The 27,292-nt window shown below is 38.8% G+C and overlaps 1 protein-coding gene across 1 annotated transcript in view; it reads right to left on the minus strand.

The window, feature by feature from the left end:
• MTPN (myotrophin) overlaps positions 1 to 27,292 on the minus strand; it is a 53,385-nt gene that overhangs the window by 13,690 nt on the left and 12,403 nt on the right. Inside the window, exons 2-3 of the mRNA XM_024555005.4 lie at positions 6,350 to 6,463; positions 5,240 to 5,323 (exon numbers count right to left, since the gene is read on the minus strand). Of these exons, the coding sequence (XP_024410773.1) occupies positions 5,240 to 5,323; positions 6,350 to 6,463 (198 nt within the window). The remainder of the gene's footprint in view (positions 1 to 5,239; positions 5,324 to 6,349; positions 6,464 to 27,292) is intronic.

Here is a 27,292-nt window from a genome sequence, read left to right on the forward strand (position 1 = left end):
CTTATAGAAAGTTGAGCAGTCAGTTTAAATAACAGCATGTACCTTATAAAGGACAAAATACAAACACACGACATAGTTTATGTCTAAATTCTAAATTATAGCAAACTTACCATCTTTAAAAGCAGTAAACATTTAAATATTTTGCTTTTTCTCACAATATGCTACAGTGGATTATTTAGAAATGGTTTTCCTTAGGATTAGGGAACAAGGGTACTGGACTTCTTAAAATCCTTAACTATCAATTCTACAAATTACAAGGCCTTACATAATTTATAAGGAATTTTAGTAAGTATTAACACTATAAACATTTTGTGTATGTTAATACTATATATAATGTTAATATTTTAGGAAATGTGTAACATGATAGTATGGGAATGCGATAGGAAAACTATTATTTCTTGAAGAACTATTTCTTTAACCACAGAAACAAGATTATGGTATCAATTTACATATGTAGCTATGAAAAATAAATGAAGTTTGGACTGTGGAAGTCCACTGGCTAATACAGTCCGAGGGCACCACTTTGTGACCAGCTCTCTGAAATAACACGCCCGTCAACACTGCTATGACGCAGGTATTTGAGATTTCAATCAGGAACAGCAGTTCTGCAGTGAACAATGAAAATTCCGTATCACTGTCCAATAAACTCTTGTTTGGCTGCACTGACGATAAAACTTTTCAACAAACGTGCAACAGCACAGTCTAGAAAGACCACCCTTTAGGAAGTGCAGTTTCTCCACTGAGGGTTGCAGCCGCCGCGTGTTGCCGTGCAGTTGCAATGCTGTGCACTACAAACTCCAAACTACCACGAACTAGAGGGGACGCCAGCAAACAACGGCCCAGATGCTCGTTTTCATCAGTTTTACTGGAGCGCAGCCATGCCTGTTCATTTCTGCAGCGTCCATGGTGGCTTCAGAGCTACAGCGGCAAAATTATGATAGCAACCATGTGGCTGCAAAATCAGGCCTGGCCCTTTAAAAAAAGTCCACAACCTCTGAACTACAGAGTATTTTATACCTCCTTAAAAATATTCCTTTTATTCCAAAAACTGACTCGTCTGAGATTTTTTAGGGCCAAAAAAAAGAAACCTTACTGAACTGACGTTACCGCCATTCAAAATGACACATGCTTACAGCCTGTGTTTGCCCTGATAAGAACAGGCTGAAGTCTACTAGGTGTGGCTTTTTTACCGAGTGCTGTGCGGCTCAGCTGTCACTTCTGTCTGGGGGATGCCTGTGTCATATTCTCACTTGGGCTCCTCACTCCTCTGCTACTGCTAACCTTCCCGGGATGCTTCCTGGGCCTGTGCTCTCCCCTGTTCCACCTGTCTCCTTTCCCCAGTCTTACTAACGTTTTTCACATACTCCGGATCTGGTGGAAGAACTAGAGGCTCTGATCATTCTGCTTCTATTTTATACATTATTATTCAACAACTCTGCAGTTTTAGCTTATTAAAGAAAAAGTGTTTGTCTTTTACTACTTGTTTAGATTTATTCACATGCAAATGTCTTGCTTACAATCCTTCCGGCATCTCGTCTTTCGCTCTGGGTGTTCCTGCGGCACTGCCCTCTTCCCTTGGGTGCTCCGGGGCACTGTGCTTGCAGCAGCTGGGGATCGGCTCTGGCCGAGTGCAACAAACACTCTGCTCCGGTTAGAAAAGGCTGCCTCTGGCCCTGTCCTGCCTGCTTCTGTGTCGCCAGGACTGACTCACTGCAATTTCTTGTCTAATAACCCCTCTTACGATCCAAAGCAAATGCTGATTTATCCATTTTAAAACACTCGTTTCTGTTGGGGGAATAGAGGGGACACACTGGGATGTGCGCAGAGCTCAGTGTTGAAGTAGAAGTCCCACATGTGTCGTTCTCTGCATTACAGCTCACCAATTAAAAATCAGTCCAAATAGCGTTTACACCCAGAAATAAATACACACGTTCAACTTCTCCTGACTGTCCCTAACAGTAACTCTGAAGGGCAATCTTAAGTAGTTGAGAAAACTTTGGCTTTTGAGTCGTAATCTTGATTCCATTATATTCTGGTTAACTTCAGGTAGTTACTAACCTTCCTAGAAAAAATGGTCTCCTTATCCATAAAATGGAGATGAATATATCTGTGTGTTTAGGTGGACAGAAACTAAAGATTATATACACAAAGTGCTGAATACATATTAGATTTTCCACAGATGTTAGTTTCTTCTTTTGCTATGTGGATAGTTAAGATTTATGTGTTTTAAATTCCTACTTATACCGTAAACTTCATCTTCAATTGCATTAAATTAAAAAAATAGTTGTCCAGTAAATATTATAGTTTAATTTCAAATATTCTAGCAATCTTCTCTTTTTGTTTTTATGACCCCCTAATAGTTGTGATCATATTGAGTTCTTAAATTTCTGTTTATTGCTTTGATTCTTTTCCTACATTAATAAAACATACTGGATGGAAAATATACTAAGAACATCAATGAATCTGGTAAACTTCTTAAATGAAATACTTTTAAAATGAATTTATAATAATCCATGAGGATTCAACTTTTGATAAAAACCAGAACAAACCAGATTTCATAATACAGACATTGATTGTAATGCAAAAAAGCATGCACTGGAATACCCTCATTTTAGCAACTATGGATTTTTAAAGGAGCGCAATCAATTTCTTGAAAAAAAAAAAAAAGGCCAGCAAAACGATAGGGTATCCATTAAAGAGACTTATGCAATAATAAAATGAAAGTAATTTTGAAAAAGCAGAACTAGATTTTACTAGGCTACTTTCATAAAGGTTTAAAAAAGTCTTTCATCTAGAAGGAATAACAGCTCTACACGGTTACAATTGATTTCCCATCAATAGAGAGCCATCTCTGAATGTCACTAACTTAGCTACAGAAATCGAGGCTCAATACACAGTACAAAACAGTATTATAGGCACAAGTAAAAGAAAAAATAAGCTAGTTAAAAGCCAGACAACTTACAACCAATAATTTAGCAACAGAATACATTATTTATGGAGACCCTTCTAGGATAACACATTAGGGCCTAATATGTATGCAAATCAAGCCAGAAGAGTCTTAAATGGTGGAACCCTCTCAAGGACCTGGAACACAGATTAGGAATAAGGGGCAGAGAACAGTGGGTTGTTCTCACAGGAAGGAGAGGCATACCAGGAAGAAATAGAGTTTCAGATATGGCTAAAAAGGATCCTATGAAGGTTTTTATTTTCAGTGGTAACACTTTTTGGCAGGTAGAAAAGGTCATGGAAAGGGGAGAAAAAGAATCATTTCTTTTTATTTATTTTTATGCTAACTGATGGATTTGTTTTTAATTGAGATAGCGGACATGTCACAGTGTATTAGTTTAAGGTGTAGACCACAGTGATGTGGTGTTTGTACATACTGTGAAATGACCAGCACAGTAAGTTAACATCTGTCACTTCTCATCCTTACCAATTTTCTTCTGTCTGTGTAATGGGAACTTTCCAGATTTACCCTCTAAGCAACTTTCAAATATACAATACAGTATTGTTAACTGTTTCTCTGACTACACACTTAGCAGATAGGTTGCCCCCAGAGGAATTAAGTCCACAGCTGCGGAAGAGAGCTGACAGGCAAAAAGCGATCAGATCCTGGTCCTGGGGCTCCAGCCCGGGGCCAGGCTGTGCCTCAACTGTAGAGTTGCGTGCATCAACAAGATCTCTTTAAGCCGATCTGGGCTGGGTTTAGTTATCTGCAATATACAGAGTCCAAGCTAATGAAACATGGGAATTATGTAAGTCTTTCATGAACTGAAAATCAGTATTTGTAGCCTGTGACAACCAGTTTTTAGTACAATAAGCAAATACGGTAAGCAAAAATAATCCCCCAGGGATGACATTATGCAGTAGTTTACAAAGGTACTTTTTAATCTCTTCGTGAGTGTGGGGGAGGAACTGGAAATCTTTGTGAGCACATTCTACCACAGATTCTGAATCTACTACAGTGGCAAAAATATTATCTCCATTTATTTTGTCCTTTGGAGAACTCAGCATGGTGTGTAGTATCTAAGAATTACTGTTGATGTATAACAAAATCCCCCCCAAACTCACAAACCTACACATTTAAGACATCCAGCAATTGTGTTTAACACCTAGTTTTAGAGGTCCTGGATTAACTGGTTTCAAATCAGTACCTTTAAAAAAGTTCAAGACATTTGCTACCTTCTTTCCCAATTTTCTCTAAATTTTACTGAAGCTGACTCTATGAAGCATAAAATCCTCTTCAGTCTTAGTTATAATAAAGCTATTTACTAAGCATTTATGTACAAGGCATGGTGGCAAAATGCTTTACATACATTTACTCATTTAATTTCTTTTCTTCTTTTAGCGGGGCTTTGTCTCAAAACAGCAGATGTGATCAACAACACTTGCCAGAGGATGGCCATGAAATCATAGGCTTGGCATTGATACTAGTGCCTTATTTCACTACGATTTCTTGTCCCCCATCATTTGCAGGTCCTGCCTAGTACAGCTAGAATGGTTGTAAATGCTGCATTATTTCCTGAGGCCGGACTCTGAACTCCACCCAATAGCTTACAACAGCAAAGACAAAACACTGGAAAACTCCAGATTTACCACGATCTCAGTAAAGTCAAGAAACCAGTTGACTTGGAGAGCCGTGACTTAAAGCAAACTGCCTCTAATACCTTAGTATGTACTACAGAAAAAGAAGTTTACAATTTCTCACCAGGGTTACTCAAAGCGTGGTCCGTGATGGGTCAGTAGTTTACAACATCTTCTATATCATTAAGTGCAATGCTTACTCCAGCTACCTTTTTGCTCAGAGCAAACTATTACTTTTTAATTATTTTTACTGATTAATTTCAGAGAGAGAAACATCAATCTGTTGTTCCATTTTTTAATGCATTCCTTGGTTGATTCTTTGTGTCCTGACTAGGATCAAACCTGCAACCTTGGCCTATCGGAACGAACTCTAACCAACTGAACCACTGGGCCAAGGCTGTTCAGTTCACAGCACACTGTTCCTGATGAAGGAGACTGTGCTGTTTTATATTCTGGCCCAAGCTCCTTACCCATCATGGACTAGTAACACACAGTTTGTGGACCAGCTATGTCGGGTTATAATGTTCTAGACCTCAGTTTTGGATACCACTAGTTTTCTGTCCCTGAGGCCAAACAAAACTTAAATTAACCAAATACTAGCTGAAACTGTCACATAGTAATGAAAAAAGCAGTGAAAAGTATCAGTTGACCTCACCTTCGACAGAAGCAATTTCACGCAGGAAACGTGGCCTTCATAGACAGCAGACAGAAGAGGGGTGATGTGATGTTTGTCTGGAGCCTGTGAAATAATGAAGAGAGAAACCACCTTATCCACTTTTCATCTCTTCTTTCTAGATGTAAGTAGGGAACACCTGGGACTATGTTATCTTAAGGAAAACATGCTATTTTATTTATTTTTAGGGAGACGGGGAGTGAAAAACTTCAATGTGGGAGAGAAACATCCAGCAGGGGTCTCTTGCACACCGCCAAGGGGCACCTTTCAGTTTGCGGGACAGCACTCAACCCAGTGAGCCACCAGTCAGGGCCACTTGTGATTATTTTAAAGTCAATGTTTACCTGTTTGCCTCTCTACACAAAATCACTTCACACCTACATATTTCTAGCCCCTAGAGAGGTGCCCTCTAGATGCCCAAGACCACAAGCGAGGCTTCTCCCTGGGAGTCAAAGTGAAGTAGAGGGAGCAGGGCTTTGACCCCGGTTGAAAGCTGGGCTCTGCCACTCACGGTGGGACTAGTTACTGACTCTCTCTGAGTCTCTACTCCCCACTAGTACAGAACTGCCCACGAGGTCCTGGAAGGGAAGAACATAGCCAGCGAAAAGGTAAAAGATTGCCGCAGTTGGGCCAGGTGACACGGTGTTCCCTGAAATGTGAAAAATTCATCTCACTTGCTGTCATGGTTATTTAAACATTTTTCTGAAACTCGGAAATGCAGAAGCCACAACAGGCAAGAACCAGGAGATGACGGCTCCCGTCTGACCACCTGCCTGCTGGCCTCTGTCCAAAAATGCATCTCAGATTTATCGTACGGCTACAGAGCCCTATGCTTCATGGGGTGAGAGCCATTTGCTCCCTACAGGTGGTGCTAACTCTGAAGCTGCACTAGGACTTGAAAAGCCACAAGCCGAGGGGGAAACATCCTGACCCTCGGCTTGCAAGTCAGTTTGTTGTGCTTATTCTTACAAACCCCAAACGTGTATTTCTAAGTCACAGAAACTCTGGTGTAATTTCAGACTGTATGACTTAAAATGAGGCTTCCACAGTAACTGTTTCAGACATCTATGAATGACAACGTCCTTTACACACATTAATGTCTGCTCCTTTCAGCAGCAGGAACTCCAGTATTTCAAGCTGCCCGCAATCCGCCGCATAATGAAGAGGTTTCCTTCCACCTTCTAGTGTCCGGTTGACATCTTCTCCCTTAGAAAAGAAGCCAAATGAAAACAATATTTACATGGAGTGTAGAGTGAAGGAGGGAAGACACCTGATATTTTTACTTTTCTTAAAGCTCTAAGAGTTTCAGGGAATAATTGAATTTCTTGCAAAGTGGAGTGACCAAAAACCTGAAATGAAATTCTGCACCACACTGCAGTTGCACACAGTATGACAGGAATTCAAACCACGAGCTGTCAACCCGAAAACAATGCGCAATAATGCTACATGTAATAAAATATATCACTGTGCTCCATTTCTAAGAAGTTCAATCAGCGTAATGTCAAGAGGTGGCCACATGAGACTGGTGAGTTCAAATACTGACACTTTACACAGATCATATTGCACGTGTTTTAATTCCTCAAAGAAATCATCACTAATAGAGTCAGACATCATTATCACAAGGCAATCAGTATTAGCTATTAAGAATTCATTTCATTCACTCATTCACTGATTCAACATCCGCGAAAGGCCTATTGTATGGCAGGCACCGTACACCAGGGACAACGGCAAGGGGAGTCAGACACGGCTCCTACGGCACGGCACTCACCACCTAGTGTAGCCACACAGTTAACCTATTCCAATCTGCAGCTGCTGTGAGGGAAAGGGGCTCAGCGCCACACAGGCACTTTCCGGAAGAGCACGACAATCTTGGCGATGGGTGCACAGGGGGGAAGGGTAGCATCTCATAGTAATAAATGTAATTACCATCTCTGCTGACCAGCTACAACAGGTCTGGCACTGTGCTGCACGGGTTATCTCTCATCTTTAATCCCAGAAGGAGAAAACTTCTGTTTCACATATGAAAAGTTTGAAGCTGAATGAGGTTAAATAACTTTTTAATGTGGCTCCGTTAGTGACAGAGTGGAGGTCTAAACCCCAAAACTGTCTTTATCTTAAGGAAAGAATTCAGACTTACAGAGTAGCAAAACGTCTGCAAGCATCTTTCTTAACTGCTGTATTATTCACCTAACTTTGTTTGGTCAACTCATCACGGCATCTCCCGAACGGAGATATTCAGAGCTCTATCACTTTAGAGCCGTATGAGCCGTCCTTTCAGGCACACTCTCTGTGGACACAGAAGGGAGGTGTATTACATGGGCTGAAGGTCACTGGAGATGGGGTTGTTCCCTAGTAACTAACTGTACCTCCTGGTTGTGGGACCTTAGACTAGTGTCCAAACCTTAGTTTCCTGATCTGTAAAATGGGGATGAAAATACATCTCACAGAGTTTCAGGGTACCATTAAAGGAGGTAATTCATGCAAAGTATGCAACACAGGGCCTGACACAGGGTAGAACGTAAAAGACTGACTACGGTTTCTGTGGACCCCTCATGTTTTTACACTAGTTTTAAAAGACTATTCAAACTTGGGTTAAGGCACGTTTCTGCACAACAGCTGAAATATAAACAAAGATATGATTCCATGTAATATACTTAGAAACAAACTTAAATAGTAAGGACAATTCAGGATACCACCTTAGTCTTTTATTCACAACTGCAGAAATATGAAGCTCTGAAGTGAAGGTACTGCTTAAATGATCCACAGATAAAAGCAGTTTAACTTTCACTATTAAGACTTCCTTTCCATTATTAATATTAACTGGATAGGTCCTTTAGTGAAACAAGGCAAAGAAATAGCCGCAGTGTGCAATCGATAGGATACCTTTGTCAAAAGACATTTTCCTGAATCAAAATATCTGACAGCTTCCTTCCCTACTTGGTACAAGCATTGCAAAATGCATACAAAATGGAGCGGTTATGTTGAAACTCTTCCCTCTCTCCCTGCAGACACTGACTTCATAATTCTCATTTTAGCAGACAAAAAATGACAACACTGCAAAGGTTCTGTGTTACTGACAGGAAAGAAACGGTCCTCTTCTGCAGGGCCTTAGCAACAGCAGTACTCATGTAAAAATCTACACCACTAAATACCTGTATTGGGAAAGGAGAAAAGTCTCAAACGACCTTTTTACTTTCACTTTTTACTACAACCTAAAAATGCTCTAAAAAATAGTCTATTTAAAAACAATTTAAATCCAAAGTAAGCAGGAGAAAATAAAAACCAGAGCAGGAACCAATGCAATGGAAAACAGAAAAATAACAAATCAAAAGCTAAATTTCTAGCGAGAGTTATTATTAAGGGGGGGGGGGAGAGAGGACAGATAGAGAAGACACAAAGAAACTCCCAAGCCCCAGATGGCTACACTGCTAAATTTTACCAAACACTTAAGAAAAAAAAGTACAGCAGTTCTTCATATTATTCCAGAAAATGGGAAGCATCCGACTCACCCTATGAGGTCAGCACTGCTCTGATGCTAAATCAGGACAAAGACGTTACCAGGACAGACCGCCACAGGCTCACACACATCATGAACACAAAACGTGACAAAATCCTGGTAACGGAACCTGACAGTATATAAAAAGGGTAATATACCACGACCAAGTCGGATTTATCCCAGGAATACCAGGTTGGTTAAATATTTGAAAAGTCGGTCAACATAATCCACATTTTGACAACTTAAAATAAATAAGATCACCTGTGTAGACGATGAAGCGTCTGACAAAATTCAACATCTATTCTTGCTAGAAACTCAGTAAAGTAGAAAAAGAAGGAAACTTCCTTGGTCTAATAAGAGCTTTCTACAAAAAACTACAACTAACATAATACTTAAATGGTAAAAGGGTGAATGCTTTTCCCCTAAAAACCAGGAAAAAGACAAGATATCGGTTCTTATCACTTTTACTCAATGTTGTACTGGAGATTCCAGCCAGTACACTAAAGCAAGAAAAATAAAAGCATACGTTTTGAAAAGGAAGAAGTAAACTCTTTGCAAATGACATGACTGACTATGTAGAAAATCCAAGGGAATCTACCAAAAAGCTACTAGAACTAGTAAGTAATTTTAGCAATGTTGCAGGACAAAAGATTAATATACAAAAACAACTGCATTTTATAATAGCAATGAACAATTGCAAATCAAAATAAAAATATTTATAATAGCATTCAAATATATAATACATTTAGCCCTGGCTGGTGTGGCTCAGTGGATTGAGTGTGGGCCTGCAAACCAAAGGGTCACTGGTTCAATTCCCACTCAGGGCACATGCCTGGGTTGTGGGCCAGGTCCCTAGTTGGGGGCACTCGAGAGGCAACCACACAGTGATGTTTTTTCCCTTTCTATCTCTTTCCCTTCCCCTCTCTAAAAATAAAAAATATCTTTAAAAAAAAAAGGAGACATTTAATGATTAAATCTAACAAAAATGTGAAATACCTGTACAATGAAAACTACTAAATGTTGTTGTGAGAAATTAGAGAGGACCTATAGAAACATACCATGTTCGTGGGCTGGAAGACTCAATACTGGAAAAAGACTTATAGATTCAATGTAATACTAATAAAAACCCCAGGTATTTTTTTTTGACATTGACAAAATGACCCTAAATTTCAAACATAATCAATCTGGAATAACCAAAACAACTTTGAAAAAGAACAAGCTGAAGGGCCAACACAACCTGATTTCAAGACTTATGAAACACTGCAGTAATGAAGAACGTGAGGCATTGTCATAAAACTGTGAACTACTCAAACTGGTAGTGACAGAAAGCAGATCCTGGAAGGAAGGGCGTGGGAAGGGCCACAGGAGGGAGGGGCTGTGAAGGGACACTTGAGTGTAATGGATATGTGGAGACCTTGATAGTGGAGATGGTTTCAGGAATGTGTACATGTCAAAACTTATCAAACTGTGTACTTCAAATATCTGAAGTTAGTTCTATTTCAATTATACCTCAAATAACAGATTTTTCTAAAGTCAAATTTCTGTGACTTTATTCTTATATGAGACGCTGATCCGTATTTGAGGTAGGATGGAGCCTGGGGTGACCAACAGTACCTTCATGAGAGATCTTAACAAGCAAAAAGCCATTTGAGATTAAGTTCCCTCACTGTTAAAGTGTTGAAGGAAAAAACCCTTCAATTGGTATCCCAACTTCCAGCCCCATTTTGGTTACTCTAGTCTTTACTCTGCAGCAAGAGGGGTATTTCCAAACACAAAATGTGATTGCATCATTCCCCATCTAAAAGTACTTTCCTGACTATCCACTGCTCCCAGAGGGTAAAGTTTAAACACAGCTTAGAAGATCTGGAGTGATTTAGCCTGATCAAGCCCATGACAACCTTTCCAACTTCCATTCCCCCTGCAGACCCCCCCTCTTTCCTTTGTTTAGCTAACTCCTACTAACCCTTCAAATGCAAGCTTTAATAAAACCTCTCCTGGAAAGTAACCTCTAACCATGTCAACTTTGAGAAGTAAGACCCTCACAGGTGTGCCCAAAGTACTTTGTACTTTCCTGTGTCGTAACACACAATATTCTACTCAAACTGCCTGTATCTGTCTCCTCTATGTCTCCATTCTTTACTTTTAAAGTATCTCCAGTGCTTTGTACAGTTTGTGACACATAGTAAACATTTACGTAATAGGAGCTTTTTGACTGAGCAAATGGTTAAGTTGCTCTAGCAACAGACTTGGAAGTAAGTCATACATGACATCTTCCATTTCAACCAAACACGGATAAGGCATTAGTTATCTAGTAAGAGCAGTAGTAACTTGAGAGCAATATGTTGAGAGCAATGGCAAGAGTTTGAATGACAGCTTCACTGGGTTTTCAGCAGTCTGGATAATACAGTAACTTCAGTAGTGGTGGTGAAATAGGAAAGGAAGTTAAGGCTCCATCTAGTCCCACCCTCCACCCATATTCTAGGCATTAAGTGATATAACCAGAGAGGAAGTTAGATACCTGTCCTGTAATCTTGGTTCTAACTTCATGAAACATTACCAATTACAAAGAAAAATCTAATCCTAATTTTGTATCCCAGATTCTCGGGCTAGGGAAGAGAAACTTTCTGCACAATTTCAGCAGGTCCCTTGGCATTATATGACAATCTAACCAGGTTTTCCTGTTCATCCTGCTCTCCCACTTTCCATGGTGACTATTTAAATCTCGCCCACTATTTATAAACCACCAACCTCTCTATCTCCTCCTACACTTTCTCTCAGCAGATAACCTCATATCCTTCCTTTTGCAGAACACTCTTCAGACAGGAACTCCATCGGGAACCTCTCTCTACCACACCTTCCCGCCACTGACGAATCCTCTCCTATTGAAAGCCAATCTCTCACCTGTATGTTTTGGACACTATCCTTTCTTGTTTTCTCAGAAAGCTTACTCCTTTGTTTCTTCCTTTTCTTGCCTGTATTTTCAACCTTCCCTGCTCTACTGGCTCCTTCTCACCAGCATATGCTATTCACAACTCTTCCACTAAAAAAGCAAACAGCAACACAAGAACCTCTCCTTGGACCTGATACCCACCTTTTAGCTACTATTCTCTTTCCTTTCCTTTCCCCCCTAAACGTTCTAAAAAGGCATCATCTGTAATTGCTATTTCCAATCTCTCACCTTCCATTCTATACTAATCTAACCCTGAACACCATACCACAACCACTTTCTGCTGAGGTCAATGACCTCCAGGTTGTGACTAATGACCAGTTGACTACTCCCTCCTTTTTTAAACACTCTTTCTCTTGGCTTCAGGGAGGCCACATTTTTGTACTTCTCCTCCTACTCTCTGCCTGGGACTTCACTGTTTCCTGTCCTGATTCATCTACTTCCATGAGATCTTTAAGACAAATTTTTGGAATCTTAGTCATATAGAATTCAAACAGTTGATAAATTTGGTTGTGCTTATACAGTCTTGTAATAGTATCTCCATAGAAATACCCTGACTGTAGAATTTTTAAGGAATACTTCTTTAGGGATAAAGTTTATATAATAGTTTTTAAAGACATCGTGCAGTAACCTGTGCCACAGAATCTGGCAGCAATAGTATTTTTACCTTGATGTGTGTGTGAATAACCAGGCAGGCCACAAATAACTGCACACAGCTTCTATTTGCCACATACAGTCGAGGTAAAGCAGGCTGACAAACGGAACTCGTCATCACGTCCCAGGCCTATTCTAGCTTCACCCTTCCCTTTCAGCAAGAATAATTTATCCAGTTTCACTGCAACATGAAGCCTGTTGATCGCTGAATGTACAACGTAACTTTTATATTAAACTTGTGTTTTACCATACTTTCCCTGTAAGTTGTTGTGAAGCTATTCGTATTTTCTCTAAATATGGTCTATTCCATATATGTAATACATGTGCGATACTGCAGATATGAAATAGTATTACTTCATGTTTTCCGGTGAGTTTAAATCAAATACACTCCGCCCAGAACCGCCATGGTGACCATGCTCTCGTGCCTCTCAGCTAGGGAGGGGGCTTGGATTACGGTGGGGAGGAGAGAGTCTGTGTGAAACTGAAAAGCAAACGGAACCCACGAAGAGTCCTAAGAGTGCTCTACATTCTAACAACTCAAGACTAGCTCCTCTAGTCTTCAGCAGTCCTAACTGGCATTATTCTTAGAATTAAGAAAATGAGAAAGAAGTAGTAACCCATGACTAGCAGCTTACATCAATAAGTTGGCGAGTTCTACATTGGGAGGAGATTTTAATAATTATACTATGATTTATTCCAATGCCAAAGCATGATACTTTAGCAATTGATACTGGACAAGTTTTTCAAGTTTTGGAAAATTAAATGGCATTACTGGCATTTGAGAAAGCTAGTCATGTTTCATTTCTCAAGTACTAAATAGACAAAAGCCTCAGCTACAGCAATAAATTCTCCTATTTGACAAGCAACTTACTGGTGTAATGGTCTATAGTTCTATTTTTAGTATCAACGAAGCAACTAGTGTATAGGGAGAAACCAGGTTCCTAGCCTTCTGCTATGCACGCTAGGGATACAAAAACTGTAAGATTGCGGGTCTCTACCCACAAAAACTTTACTCTTCACTGATAAACTGGCTTGACAAAATAAGTAGTAATTATCTCACCCCCTCACAAAATATAAAATAGTCTGCCCCACGAACTCTACCCAGCACTTCCCAAACCTTTTCATTGAAGTACTCCAAATAACGAGAAACAAATACATGCTTCCCTGAATCTGTAGAAAAGATTCTACTTTCCCTGAAATAGCCAGTTAACATAGCCATTTAAAACCTCATACAAATATATATACATGAATATGCACATATGTGTCGTGTTTTAATATAAAAACCACAATACAAAATCCATAGCTATTTTTTCCCCTCCTGACCGCCCACAGATTCTTCAGGAGTTTGGCCCATGTTTACTTTATGGCTTAAGAGTACTTCCCTGGGGGAGACACAGCTGACTATTAACGGGCACAGTGCTCTAAATCTAATGCGGCCTCATCTATTTCTGGTGCCACGATACAGTACGATCATTGCTGATTCTGTAGCTTTCTTCTTGAGATCTACAGACCACCAGGTAATACATGAATCAACTTTCAGAGAGTCTACAAATTCTTTTGCATGTGTATATATAATTTTCTAGGTATACTCCATGTTATTTTTCATTAAATTTTCAAAGGGGGGCATGACCCCTGAGACGTTACTAACCCCCTCCTCTATTAGAATGCATTTTCCTAGGTCTCTAAGTCTTGCCTACTTTTCACTGCCTACTTAAGTTCTACTTTTATGAGGAGAAGTGCTATTAAACAGCGAGTGGAGGGAACACAGACAGAAGCCCTTGGCTCTAGGGAGCTCTGCCACTGCCCACCAGCTGGGCAGACCTTGTTTCCTCACTGGAAAATCAGTGGCTGGAGAAGATAACCTCTGAAGTCTTTCACAGTTAGCTTTCGTGTCCTTTACTCTTAAGGGTTAAACACATCTGGTGACCGTGTCAGTCTGCAATTGTTCCCCCTCCCCACTTCTAGGCCAGGACAAAAGGTTTTTCTGTACTTTTGGCTATGAGAACAAAATAGTTCAGGAGTTTTAATACTGAAAACGGCAGTATACTTACCTAAAGTATACTTTCCACACAAGGTGGAATTGAGCAGGAAGATTAATACAATATGAGCAATGTAAAAAAATTACATATCTTTCAAAGGCAAATTTTTAAAAATCTATTATTACTCTGAGTTGTTTTACTAACAAAAGTAGGTATGAATTTGAAAAGATGAAGAGCCTTGGCTGGTGTAGGTCAGTGGATTGAGTGCGGGCCTGCAAACTAAAGGGTTGCCAGTTCGATTCCCAGTCAGGGCACATGTCTGGGTTGCGGGCCAGGTCCCCAGTAGGAGGCTTGCAGGAGGCAACCATACATTGATATTTCTCTCCCTCTCTTTCTCCCCCCCTTTCCCAACTCTTTAAAAATAAATAAAATCTTAAAAAAAAAAGATGAAGAAACACAGCATTAGAAAAAGACACACTATTTGCAATTAGATTTAATTCAACAAACATTTACCGAGCCTACTCTAAATCAGGCACTGTGCTACTCGTTTGGAATAAAATAGGAAGGTCTGACTTGAAGAATTTGCTGCCTGCCTACTTGGGAAGATAAAAGAGCTTCAATGAAGGGACTGATCAATGACTTAGTTTGTTGACAGTTTATCTTTTATTGCAATTTAGCTTTCATGTATTTGTATTTTGTAGTATTAAATTTTAATGGTCCTTAGGGGTCGGAGACTATATCTTATACTTCTAAGTGAAATCACATTTCACAATGCCAAATGTGGTACTTTCTGACTGATAACTAATTATGACAGCATACCATAAAATGTTAAATTAAGAAATAAGTCAGTATTCCACATGGTGTGTGTTGATTGGGAGAGTGTGATGTACACACACATGAACGCAAGAGAATACGCCTGAAGAAATCAATCAATATGTTATGCTGTGTGAAATTCCCACAGGCAACTGGGAATCCAGGAGGCGCTAAATTGGAAAGTATCTAGTACACAGTTTTGTTGGGAGGCTTCACTGAAATAATGTAAGGTACCTGGTGTGTAGAAAGCACTCAACAAATGTCAACCACTATTATTAATGTTATCAGAAGCCTCACTAGTTCCCAATTTTTCTACCTTCAGCATTCCAACAAATATAAATCAAGAAGATCTATATTACTAAAGAGTAAGTGATCATGTAAAAAATGTCAACTGCTCCCTTTTGTTGAACAGAAAATCCTCATGGTGACATTCCCATCAGCTTCAACTTAACAGCAACATGCCATTTCTAGCCTTTTTATGTTCATTCATACACTGCTCCCAACACACCGGTGCCTTCCCACTTTCGGTGAACTTCATGCTGTTGTCTTCCTCTGGCACGACACCCAACTTCCGCCCATGTCTTGATCTACTGAAATTCTACTTACTCTTCAAGATCTATTTTCTCCATAAAATTTTACCTGATACTCTTGATAAAGAATTGGCTCCTTTTAATTCTCATAGTTCTTATTTCTATGTCTCTTTCTACATTTATCTTTATTCAATTAGGTATTTGTTATTTATGAACTTCAACGGAAACTCCATTAAGGAAAGGACAATGCCTTATTTACACACATCACTCACACTGTCTATGGGAGACTTGTGCGTAACAGCCCAACTTAATGAATCAGTGTATTTACACCATCTGTGTCATACTATGCCACTTGTTGCTAACCACAACAACTACCACTTCACAAAGAGGTATTTTAATAACATTGCTGAGTGTTCTGAAAAGTCATAGAATCTTAGTGTTGAGAAGGACTCCAAATGCCATCTAATTCAACCACCCATTCTGTGTTTGAATCCCTGCTTGTGTGTACCCAACCTACAGCTGAACTTCTCTAAAGAAGGCAACTCAAGGCCTAACTGATCAATCCATTCCTGCTTTAGATGCTAGATAATCACCGTTTACTGGTTCTGGTTCTATCCCTTGGGGACACATGAAACAAGCAGTCCCTATTTTCACATTAGATTATTAATTATGTTTAGCAGCCACATTAAACTGCAATTAAAATGTATTTTTTTCTACATGATTTGCTGTTATCCTGAACTTCAGTTACCGATTTTCTGAGTGTATACGTAGGACCATCATATTAATTGTATTAAATTTCATCTTACAATGGTCATCTTATTCTTCCAGGATGCAAGTTCTTTCCAGATTCTTATTAAAAGGAATTTGTTGGTCCTTACCTTCCCCACCCCACCTCCAGCTGCACCTTACCTACCTTCATCATGGCCACCTAAAGTATTTCTAAAAAAATCAGATAAGAGTGAAAGATGAGCCCCACCAGCGTTCAGGAGAATGCCCTCGGTTCACTACACAAGGAGGCAGTGTATTCGGGTACTACCACTCAAACAGTCCTGAGTCTAGTCCATTACACTCTCATCCAATCATCTTTCCCCATCATTCCCCAAGCATAAAATCAAAGCACCCAAATTCCAATGGAATGTTTGAGATTTCTCTTATCTAACAGTCTAGGAACTGCAAAAAGGAAAATCAGTGTAGCAGGCCTCACTTCTGAGCACCCTGTCGGTGAGCGTTACAAACAACCCCACTGCCGCACGCAGAGAAAAAGGAACGTGCGCTAGATCAAATTTGGAAAGTAAGAGACGTTTCTTCCAGTGAGTCCTGCCACCCAAAATATCACCATTATTAGTACCTTACTGTACTTCTGTTTTTTCCTATGAAAGTAGTTGCTTTAAAAAGTTATGACACTAGTTAGTATTCACAATAGCATATGAGATATCTTGCTGTCATTCTTGAAAGCTACATAATATTTTGTCAAGTATACTTAAGTTTCCTCCTAATTCTGGACATAAAGACGAACACCAAATGCCCTGTAACATTAAAGTTCTTCTTTTACAGAACATAACTATATCACATTTCAGTGATTGTAAAGCACACATTTTCCTGTATTTTAACATCTCTGAAATTGAGTCACAAAACGGGAAAAAACCAAACAAACCCTTAACACTCTGCCTTGGTGAGTGGGAAGGGTACTCATGGGTTGACCGTGTGCTCTGTAAACATACTACAGTCATTGTCTACGCCTGGCTTTACTACAGAAACTAACACATGCCTGGGCCAGGATGCGGAAGTAGGAAGTACAGAGTTAGATTATGCTGAATTCAGAGAACACAGGATAGTGAAATTCACTGAAAGTAAGACCCGATTATTGTCTTTAAAATTGGGTGAGTGTGCCACCAATAAATTTTAGTTTGGAAATTAAATTGAATACTTTATATTTTTAACTAGGCAATATATTAAATTAAAACCAACAGAAACATGTTAAACCCTAGTGTTAATACTAGATGTTTGGAAGTTCTGACTTTATCTAAATGGTGTCCACAAACTGAAGAAAGCAAACTGACCTCCTGTTTAAGTAACATATTCTCAGAGAAGCATTCCCTGATACGCTTGTCCTACCTGTTGGGAAAACAAGCAGAAAAGACAAAAAAGCTGAAGAGAAATAATATGGGTGTATAAAAAAACCAATCATATGTTGTGAGCCGCTCTGCCTGGTTTCAAAAGCTGTAACCCGACATGGCTAAGGCTGAGTAAAAAGACCTTGGGACCATATGCCACTAAGACGAAATTTACCCTCCCGGCAGGGGTGCAGCCTCTGCCCCCTTTACTTCTCCCTGCTTGGCCCCTGGAACATGGCTGGATAGTCAATGATGGGTAAGATTCCTCAAGGATGGAACAACCTAAGACAGGCACCATCATGAAGGAGCCCTCAGGGAAGGACTTAGGGGACTATAGAAAAAGGGGTGACAGACCCTCACCCCCCAGCTTTGTTATTGCCTGAGTCCTCATTCTATCTGTAAAAAGTCTCCAAATCTCTTGGCTGCCCGCATTCCCCACCCGACTTAAGCCTAAAACAATGCCAGAGGCGGGTGTGGCCCTGTGCTGCAATGGGTGGTTCCCTGGGGAGATCAGGCCTAAGAAAAAATGCATAAAGTCCTGTGAAACCTGCTTTGCTAAGAATACCCTCAATTAAAATGATAAGGGTCCAAGCATAAAGTGAGTTTGTTTCCCAAAGTTTTATGGCCCTTTGACTCACTCTCTCTCTCTGACCCGACTCAGAATAAGCCCTTATAGTTCTTTGAATGTTATCTTTTCCTTGATCATTACCACCTGACAATGATTGGGGAGTTTTATGTATAAACCCTGTATTCCTATGCAAACTAAATCCAATAAAAGCCCATTGAGGAAAAGGCTCTTGGCCCTGCTCCTTTGAGAGATCGGCCACCTTTCCTCCCCAAGCAGATCATGTCTTGGTAGACTTATTCTCAGCCATGGTGGCCGGGGGAAGCTCTGTGGGCAGAGCCCCCCCACAATCATATAGCAAAATAAAAACTATTAAACTGAAAAGTCGAGAAAGTTACTTTTAAAAAGTACAGCACAATGAAAATGGAATCCAAAAGACATGGTTTCTATGAAAAAATTATCTTAAGAGAACAGGCAAACATATCAAGTGAACAAAATGAGATGCAGGCTGATCAGAAAAGGGGGTTAGCAGGCTGAGAAAGTAAAATATAGCAAGGAAATTAAACTGCAGCTGCGAAAATAAAATGTGCTCCAAAGTCAGTAGAGGTGGGTAACAAAACTCAAATTAGAAAACTCAGTTAAGAATTGAGAACAAACTTAAATTCTCACAGAATAGTGAGGTGATAAAAAAATAAAAATGATTTTAAAAAGATTATTATAACAAGTGTGAAGTTCAAACCTATAAATGAGCCATAACCAGAACAAACGAAACAGAAAGTTATAAAACTCTGAGCTCAGCAAAGACCTGAGTCTGCATATTGTAAAAGCTCACTGTATTACAGATGAAAATCAGTAGACATCCGCCCATTAATACAGCTTTGCAATTTGTTTTACAAGGATGAAGCAAGCAAAAACGAAAGAAAAAGTAAAAAAGACATTATCACTACAGAAAACTAAATGACCCTGGTCTCATGCAACACTGAATTCCAGAAGACAAGAGAGAGACACTATCTATAGTGATGATGTTTGGAGCTCGGGATCAGGTATAATAACCCTTTAAGGAGAGTTACTAACACTTACACTAACAGTAGAATGTGTGAAGGGTCTTTTAAATATGTTCCAGGTAGGCAGAAGGTGGAGAATCTCTGATCTATAATTTGGAAAGAGTAAACTAGGATTTGTGCATTCCACAACAAGCGAATCAATATTCAGGTGTAAAGGGAGTTTTGGGTATCAGCAAATCAGAAAACACACCAGCCACACTACCCTGAGGGTGGGAGGCGGCAACGAGGAGCACCTCCAGACTTGTAGCACAGTGATTCTGCCACTTTTCGGTCTCGGCATGTCAGTTTTTCTATTTATGTGGTTATGGCTATGGGTATTTATGAAATTAGGAATTAAAGTAGAAAACCTTTTAAATATATATTCATTTAGAAATAACAAGAACAAGTATACTACATGTTAACATAATTGAGATTTTTAAAAGTAAGAAATTACTATATTTTCTTCCAAAAAGGTGAGAAGGATGGCCCTGTATTATTTTCTTTCTTTTTTGCAAATCTTTTAAATCTTTGCTTTATTAGAAGACAGCTGGATTCTCATATCTGCTTCCACATTCAATTTGTTTTGATATATTGTTTTGGCTGAATTGTAGAAAGAACATTTGGCCTCCCACAGATATTTAGTTGAACTAGTAAATCATTTTTAGTCGTCTTTTCAGTTAATTATAGATATTCTTCTTTGACACTACCCCAAAACTCAGTAGGTGGTAGTTTGTTAAAGGTTACTTGCAGCGAGGAATCTGAAATAGCAATGAACTTCATACTGTTAATTAAAACCTATCAGTGTATTTGTACTCTGAATGGATCTTTTATCCCTGCACGATTTTGTAATCTTATGCATTGGTCATTTAGAAAATATTGGTTTATGGAGTTATGAATCTTCCAGATGTTGAAAAATTTCTTTAATACAGTATCAAAACAATCACATTCACTGATGTCACTTCTAATATCACAAAAGCCTGTAAGTACTGAGAAGCTGGCAGGCTCAAAATGGCAGATATAAACATTTGACTTTTCTCTTGAAAGCTCAAATTTTACCACTGGAAATAAAAAGTATCAGTTGTTTTCCATAAACCAACAGACCCACTAAATTCATTTTTAAGAAAATGTCAGCCAAATATTCAAGTCTGAATATTCAAATTTATACCTTGTCAGTTGTTTCTCTTTTCAAATAAAAAGTGTTCCATTAAAAAAAACTGGCTAGTTCAGGCTGTAACTCCAACAATTGCAGATGTACTTTACGAACATTTCAATTTCTTCAAACAATATTAAAGGAATGTGCTGCATAAGCAGGACTTACTGTAATAAAAGTGAATTTTGAGTGGCTTCATCAAGGGCATTCTGAAGTGAATCTGGCATGTTTTTTCAGTGCACACAAGGGGGTTAAGTTCATGATGACTAGCAGTCCTACGGCTTGGGGCCACGGCTTTGTTTCACGGAGCAGTTTTACCCGCTTTTGCTTTTGTACCATCGCTAAGTGTCATCACGGGGAAAAGAGCAAATAGTCTTAATATATTATAGAAATAGTCGGGACACCATGAACGGATAATAGATCCATTCACAGCGTTATTTGGGCTGGTGGATTTTAGTGTAACAGTATGAAGTTCATTGACCTCTTGAAAAGGTCTCAGGGCCCCCCGAGATCTACAACTCTTTGAGACCTATTGCGCCAGTGAAGCAAAAGCTATGAAGTCAAATTATGACACAGAATGGGGAGTTTGGACATAAAAGAATTAATGATGAAGAGAAAAGCGAGCCTTTACTTAAGCAAATATGGTTTAAAAATGTAGATGTCAAAAATTAGTTCTGAGAGCGGAGATATACAACCTAACAAGCAGATACAGTCGTGCACTTACGTACAACAGAGAGCAGTGGGGAGCGTTTTGAGATCCTGCCCCCCGGCATATGTTGTCAGTTTGAGTCAAATACTTTTTGTAAAAAAAAAAATAAGGTAGGCAAGGACATAAAAACCACAGTAGCTTCTGGCAGACACAGGGTCTGATTAAGTGACCCATTTGCACGAAATACTGTATGCTGAAGGTTTCTACACAATCACGACACATCCTCTGTGAAATATTATGCAGAATCACTTAAAATTAAAATAAAAATAGCTTTTACTCCTTGAAAGCTTATCATGTGCCAGGCACTGTCACAAACACTTTCCAGAATTATTAATTCGTTGATTGTCACGAAAGCTTTAGGAGGCTGGAGCTACGACGACTGTACAAGGAAACCGCGCAGAGAGGGTGGCCGGCCCCAAGCTTGGAAACCCGGAAGCAGCACATGCTCACATATAAAACCCTGAACTTTCAAAGACGGCACAGAACCAATGTGTTAGTAGTGATGTTTACAGAACAGGGTTATGAGGATATTCTCACTTTCTGAATTTCAATAACATTATACAGTCTTAAAATGAGCATGTATTACTTTTAAAATCAGTTAAAGCAATCCAGATATTTTTGTATTGAAAAACTAAAACCAAAAGCTATTGCTTATTTGTTAACTTAGCAAAATTTAAACTCAAACATTTTTTTTCTGATGAAATTTAAAGTCCAGTAGTAGATCTAAAAAAGATGAATACACCCCAAGACCTGGGAGGGGGGGGGAAGCCAAGAAAATAAATTCCTAAAGCTAAAAAAAAGGGGGGGTGGGGGTGGGGCGAAATGAAAGTTTAAACAAAGTAAATTCAAAGTATAAAAGCAGAAAACTTAAAATGATCATTTATGACAATAATGTGAACTATCAGGTTTCAAGATAAAGAATCTTGGATATTTTTAACATCAAAACCAACAAATATTCAACCAGAAGCTGCTACTGAAACACCCAGAACAAAGTGACAAGAAAATGTGAAAAAGATAAAAGAATGGGCAAAAACATATCAGGGACATATGTCTAAAAAAACTAGTAAAAGTAATATTAATATACAACAAAGTAGAATTCAAAGCAAAAAAAAGTAAATGGGGAAAAATGTTCATTTTACAAATATATCAGTTAGCCATGAATCTGTATCTAAATAGAATAACAAAAAACAAAACAAAACATGAAAAAACCCCTGACAAAGCAGTGTAGTAAGGGACTGTCATAATAATCTCAATCTCTGGCAGGTAAGGATATAGCCGGCTTGATTAATGAGACTAAATCAACATATATCAAACTTTGGACTCTATGGAAAGTACACCTTCCACTTCCACTCAGAACTTCGTAATAGACCAAAGAAAACCTCAGTACATCCCAAAGTTTAAAACCTCATGTAACCCATTCTCTAAACCCAACGCAGTAACACTGAAAATCACTACCCAAAGCTTTAGCACGAGCACAGCTCACAATGAAAAACCCAAAGGAATGAGTAACAGAAATAACCACACACAACCAAACCAATACTAAACGTCCCGAATTACTGATGGAGCAGAGAGACACTCAGTATTAGAATTATACACTATTTTGAAAACAAAGATAAATATTATATTAAAGGTAAGAATATTACTTGCGGATAAAGCCAACACTGAAAAACCAAGTGAACTTTAGAGAGAGTTATTTTAACGTCTGCCATAGCTCTACTCTACCCTAGACTTTGAAAACATTTACAAGTTTGTCTGCATACTGCAACAATAAAAAAATAAGTATACTAATTCTGATAACTTTTCATGACAACTTTTACAAATTTAAAAATCCACTTAAACTTTCTGTATAGAAACATAATCTATTTTACCTTCTTTCCAAAGAAAATTAACCTCAGAACACCTGAATTCAAAGAACTATTTTTCTAGTTTTGTGCAGTTTTGTAAAAATCAGTATTCAGAGTGCATTTAACAGTTCTCAATGCTTGAAGAAAAAACCCAATATTCCTAATATATAATATGTATACACACACACATATTTACTCCATTACTATTTCCAACAGAATAATTATTCCCAAACCAGTGTTCAAAATATATCCCTGTAAAAATGTTTATTAGAATGAAAACAAAAGAAAAACAACATACACTACTTTCAGAACTAACTGCAGAAAACCTCCACGCTTCTTTTTGAAAATCAGTCTTAGTATTTTGGGTCTAAGTCTAGGAGCCAAACTAGTTGCTGAATTCATCTTTCATCTTAAAACTGGCAAACTAATATCTCTGGTTTGGGTGGTATTGAGTAATGATTTGATCGCTTCCTCTCGCATAACAAATTAGGAAGAAAAATAATCAACAATATTCTGTGTCAAGGGTAGAGAAAGAAATCTTTTAATGATTTAAGTTAAATTATGAAGCTTGAAATGATGAACCATGTTTTTACATGATTAACTCAGAGGCCTGGCATCTTTTCTATTTGATCTCCTTGGCGTTCATATTACACAAGTACTTAGTGCCTAAGAACACCCCGCAAGTACTGGGTGATGAGAATAAAGCCTATGATGTCGTTACAACTCCCCCATTCAGACCCCTTTGCTGCCAGTCTGCTAACGCCAAGATGAAGGTGAACTGGTTCACCTAAGACTCTGTCTCTACTAACACCCTTTTTTACCTGTTCAGGCTTTGGACAATCTTCTTTGCCTGCCATTTAGACTCCAAGTTTTGCCAAAGACTTTCACCTCGAGCTGATACTACTTAATCTGATCTTGATTTTGCCTTCTGGATATAATGAATAACTGCAAGCTCTTTTTATACAAATTCCTCTTATCCTCATATACACGGCTCTAGATCTTAAGAATTTTTCATTAACCAGTCATTTATTTGGTCAGTCATTCACCCAGCAGCAATGTGTGAGCTCCCACTATGAGCTAGACATTGTTCTAAGTGGTAGAAATACAGAAGTGAACAAAAAGGGCAAAGTTTATCAGGTTAAGTAAGTCACAGCTGCAACACCCTCAGCACTGGCTGGACTACGCTCACTGTGCTTCCAAAAGTTTCTTTTCACAATAGGTTTGTGCTAAGTGATACAAACAGAAATTGAAACTACATTCCTCCTCTACCTGGTCAATCTTTTTTTTAATCCTCACCCAAGGACATTTTCTCATTGCTTATGGAGAGGGAGGAAGGGAGAGAGAGTGCATTGATGGGAGAGAGAGACCAACCCGCTGCCTCCCACAAGTGCCCTGACTGTGGATGGAACCCACAATCTAGGTATGTGTCCTGACAGGGAACCACACTGCAACCTTTTGGGTATGGGATGATGCTCCAACCAAGTCGCACTGGCCAGGGCTCTACCCGCTCAATCTTTTAAAAAGTACTCATGTTCACGCACAAAAAGAGGAGGGAAGGAAGGAAACTACCTTCTCAGACTGTCTTCTTACACATACAAAAATAAACTCAAAATCAATTAAACCATAAAACTCCTGAAGAAAACAGAGGTGGTAAAATCCTGGACATTTCTCTTAGCAGTATTTTTTCTCATCTATACCCACAGGCAATGAAAACAAAAGAAAAAACGAATGGGACTACATCAAACTAAAAATTTTTGCACAGCAAAGGAAACCATCAACAAAACAAAACCACCTACTGAGTGGGAGAAGATATTCACCAATAATACATCTGATAAGGGGTTAATAGCCAAAATTTATAAAGAACTCACACAATTCAACACCAAAAAATAATCCAATTAAAAAATGGGCAGAGGACCTGAACAGACACTTCCCCAAAGAGGGCTCACAGATGGCCAATAGACATACGAAAAGATGCTCAACAGCACTAATCTTCAGAGAGATGCAAATTAAAACCACAGGAGCTAACACAGTCCCACCTGTCAGAATGGCTACCATCAATAAATCAACACCCAAGTGTTGGTGAGGATGTGGAGAAAAGGGATCCCTCTTGCGTTATTGGTGGGACTGCAAATTGGTGCCGCTACTATGGCAAATAGTGAGGAAGGTTCTCAAAAAATTAAAAATGGAACCGCCCTATGACCCAGCCATTTCACTTCTGGGTGTATCTGAAGAAACACAAAACAATGATTTGAAAGAATATATGCACCCCTATGTTCAATGCAGTGATATTTACAGTAGCCAAGATATGGAAGCAACCCATATGCCAATAAATGGATAAAAAAGTTACGGTACATATATACAATGGAATATATTAGTTAGCCATAAAAAAAAGAATGAAATTTTACCACTTGGAACAGCATGGATGGTTCTAAGGGGTATTATGCTAAGTGAAATAAATCAGTCAGAGAAAGACAAATACCGTATGATTTCACTTATGTGAAATCTAAAGAACAAAATAAATAAAAGTTGAAGCAGACTCAGAGACAGAGAACAGACTGATGGTTGCCAGAGGGGAGTGGGGTTGGGAGACTGGGTGAAAAGGGGGAAGGGACTAAGAACAAGTTGGTAGTTACAAAACAGTCACAGGGAACTGAGTATAGTATAGGAAATAGTCTAAGAAATACAGTCAGTAACACTGTGCTAACTCTGTATGGTGCCAGGTGGGGGCTGGAAATATGGGGGAGGGTGGAGAACACTTTGTAACGTGTATGATTATCTAACCACTAAGCTGTATACCTGAATCTGAAACAAAACAATACTGAATATAAACTGTAAATAAGTAATTTCTTTTTTAAAAAAGTACTCTGTTCATGTGATAGAGTAAGAGTGGTTTTTGGAATCTAACAGATCGAAAGACAAATCCTGGCTCTGCCCATTAACCTGGGCAAGTTCTGATTTCTTCGTATCTTATTCACGTCATCTGCAAAAACCAACTTTCATGTCTTTTGTTAAATCAAATTTTTTATGGCAATTAAATGAGAAAATGTAGTCAAAGTACTCAGCAAATAACATTAATGCTGGCCATCAGAATATCACTATTATTATGTTTATGTTTATCTCATAGCACAGGGCAAGGAGTAGGTCTTTGGTTTGCCTCATCTGTATTATGATATTATTATTCTAATCACTTATATGATCCAGACAGTAAATTTTCTTCTAGTGGGCTGCTATTTACTATCATTGCAATACAGCTTCCCGAAATTTAAGACAAACAAGGGACAACGGGTTAGGCACACACTGGTGAAGGAGGAAAATCCTCATTTCAAGGGGCTCTGAGATAAGAAGCATCAGTAGCTCTAACATCAACAACACAAGTACAGAGTAGGTCAGGACGAGTCTAGTGCACTCAGTATTTCTATTTTTCTAGGTATCTTACTCTTCCTTTTACGAGATTTCTCCCAGCTGTTTTTAGTCTTCCAATCATTTTTTCTAAAGCTATTCTCCTAAATAGCTTTAATATGGAGTAAACACGTATTTACAAATGAGGTATATTTTTACTAGTTTCAGATTTCCTGCCCTTAATGACAAAATCTTTTATATGTATCTCAGAAGTGCAGTTTGGTGGGGATATTGCCAGATTCAGTACTTCTCACAGGACTCTATTACCCAATACTGGTTCCTCTGAGTAATAAACATTCAGGTGGGACAGCATTCTTTATACTATGTCTAAATGAAATGGTCATCTGATTCCTGCAGAGAACTTTTTTTTAAGCTATTCTTCAGGAGAAAAGAAACAATTCTCCTCCTTTGATCTCCAAGATATGTACGCGTTGCTGCAACCGAATTCTAAGGCACAAGTACATACTGTACTGTCACAAGAAACCAGTGTCCTCAAAAGCTACTCAGCAAACAGCAGACTGCATTAGCATATGTGTGACCGTTCCGTAGCACAGCAAGTAAATTAATACTGGACACCTGACCGGTAGAAGAATGCAGCAAAACTATTAAACTTAACAAATTTTATATAGTTGACTCAGAGTCCCCAATAATTCAGTTATAGCTAAGTATTACCTCCTCCACTTAGAATTCGGATTTCCTTAAGACTGTCATGTTTAATATTTTTCAAATGACAAATCTTTGATAATCAAATGAATGCTGTGGTCCCACCCTCCCTCTGCCCTGTTCTCTACC

The sequence above is a fragment of the Desmodus rotundus genome, chromosome 6, assembly GCF_022682495.2.
Source record: "Desmodus rotundus isolate HL8 chromosome 6, HLdesRot8A.1, whole genome shotgun sequence".
Classification (NCBI taxonomy): Eukaryota; Metazoa; Chordata; class Mammalia; order Chiroptera; family Phyllostomidae; genus Desmodus; species Desmodus rotundus.